This window comes from Odontomachus brunneus, unplaced genomic scaffold, assembly GCF_010583005.1.
Source record: "Odontomachus brunneus isolate Ranch 3 - 2012 unplaced genomic scaffold, Obru_v1 Obru_scaffold_262, whole genome shotgun sequence".
Classification (NCBI taxonomy): domain Eukaryota; kingdom Metazoa; phylum Arthropoda; class Insecta; order Hymenoptera; family Formicidae; genus Odontomachus; species Odontomachus brunneus.
This window is the reverse complement of record NW_022639712.1, coordinates 287,477-288,929: the sequence shown is the minus strand read 5'-3', so window position 1 is coordinate 288,929 and position 1,453 is coordinate 287,477. Positions and strand designations below refer to the sequence as shown.

The following is a 1,453-nucleotide window of genomic DNA, read 5'->3' as shown; positions in this document are numbered from 1 at the left end:
TCACAATGAAAATGGAATATCGTGCCCTTATTTTTAGAAGAAGAAATAACTTATGTATTTTATGCATATCTCATAACTTTTCTATTGAAATAATTATTCTCTTTTTACTATTATAGGTTTCTTGGAACTGGAGACCAAACAACATCTATTGCTTTAGATTTTCGAGTAAGAGAATCTACAGTCAGAATGTTATATAAAGAAATATGCTCTATTATAATGAGAATTTTGCCGTCAATGCATCTCTCTCCACCAACAGAACAGCAATGGATTCATATTGCCAATAATTATTGGAAAAGATGGCATATGCCAAATTGTTTTGGAGCAATCGATGGCAAGCACATCATATTGAAATGTCCGCCTAATTCTGGAAGTTCTTATTACAATTACAAAAAACAACATAGTATAATATTAATGGCTGTGGCCGATTATAGATATAAGTTCACATTAGTTGATATAGGAGCTTACGGGGGAAATAGTGATGGAGGCATTTTTGCAGACTCTGAAATAGGAGAAAGATTGAGAAATAATAATCTTAACTTACCAAATGGTATGGCTGCATTGTCTGGCTGTGATATAGCAACACCTGAATTTTTCGTGGTAGACGATGCCTTCCAACTTTCAAATAGAAGCCAATTCTGGCAAACAATTATCGGATAAACAAAAAATCTTTAATTACAGAATTTCAAGAGCTAGACAAACAATAGAAAGTGCTTTTGGAATATATAGTAATAAATGGAATATATTTCATAACGCTTTATGTATGTTACCTGAAACAGCAGATATAGTAGTAGCAGCTTGTGTTTGTTTACACAATTTTATTATGACTGAAAAAGAAATCAATGGAGAAAAACTGTACAGAGAATTCTTACTGTACTAGAATTCTTACACGATGTTGATGGGAACATGTGCAGAAATACACACTGGTTTTCAAATGACACACATTCACAAACTTTAAATACTCGTGCAGGTTTGGTACAAATAGACTTACTATGTGACAATTTCAGAACTTGTGCAAGTGAAGTGGGATGGCAATATGATTTTATAAGAAGAGGTTTATATAAAGAATAAGCATAACCAAGTTTAAACAATAAACATGTTATATTTATTATAAACTACAGAACTTGTGATTCCAACTTATGTTTACAATCTTCTTTAATATGTAGTAACTTAATAAAAACACATGGTTTTGCTTATAAGTTTATCGTCCAACTTTATTTGAACCTGAAATCGTTTATAAAAATTTTAATATGTCGCCTAATATGTAAATAAATATTTATTTATTGTTTATATATTAATAATTTAATAATAATAATTTTGGTTGATTATAATTTCTACTTACCCAACAGCATTTTTTTTACATAATTATTCAAGTGTGGCAGCCAAATGATGCAATAACTTTGCTATCAGTATTTCACGTGTGCAATGATGTTTCAATAAGGTACATCTGTATGAA

The 1,453-nt window shown here is 30.1% G+C and overlaps 2 protein-coding genes across 2 annotated transcripts in view; one reads left to right on the top strand and one right to left on the bottom strand.

The window, feature by feature from the left end:
* LOC116852901 (protein ANTAGONIST OF LIKE HETEROCHROMATIN PROTEIN 1-like) overlaps window positions 1-681 on the top strand; it is a 48,598-nt gene extending 47,917 nt beyond the window's left edge. The window contains exon 4 of the mRNA XM_032833685.1: window positions 117-681. Within this exon, the coding sequence (XP_032689576.1) occupies window positions 117-657 (541 nt within the window). The 3' untranslated portion in view covers window positions 658-681. The remainder of the gene's footprint in view (window positions 1-116) is intronic.
* A 398-nt stretch (window positions 682-1,079) lies between these two features.
* Window positions 1,080-1,453, bottom strand: part of LOC116852899 — an 18,095-nt gene continuing 17,721 nt past the window's right edge. The window contains exon 6 of the mRNA XM_032833681.1: window positions 1,080-1,221. The gene's annotated coding sequence lies outside the window, so the exon portion shown is untranslated. The remainder of the gene's footprint in view (window positions 1,222-1,453) is intronic.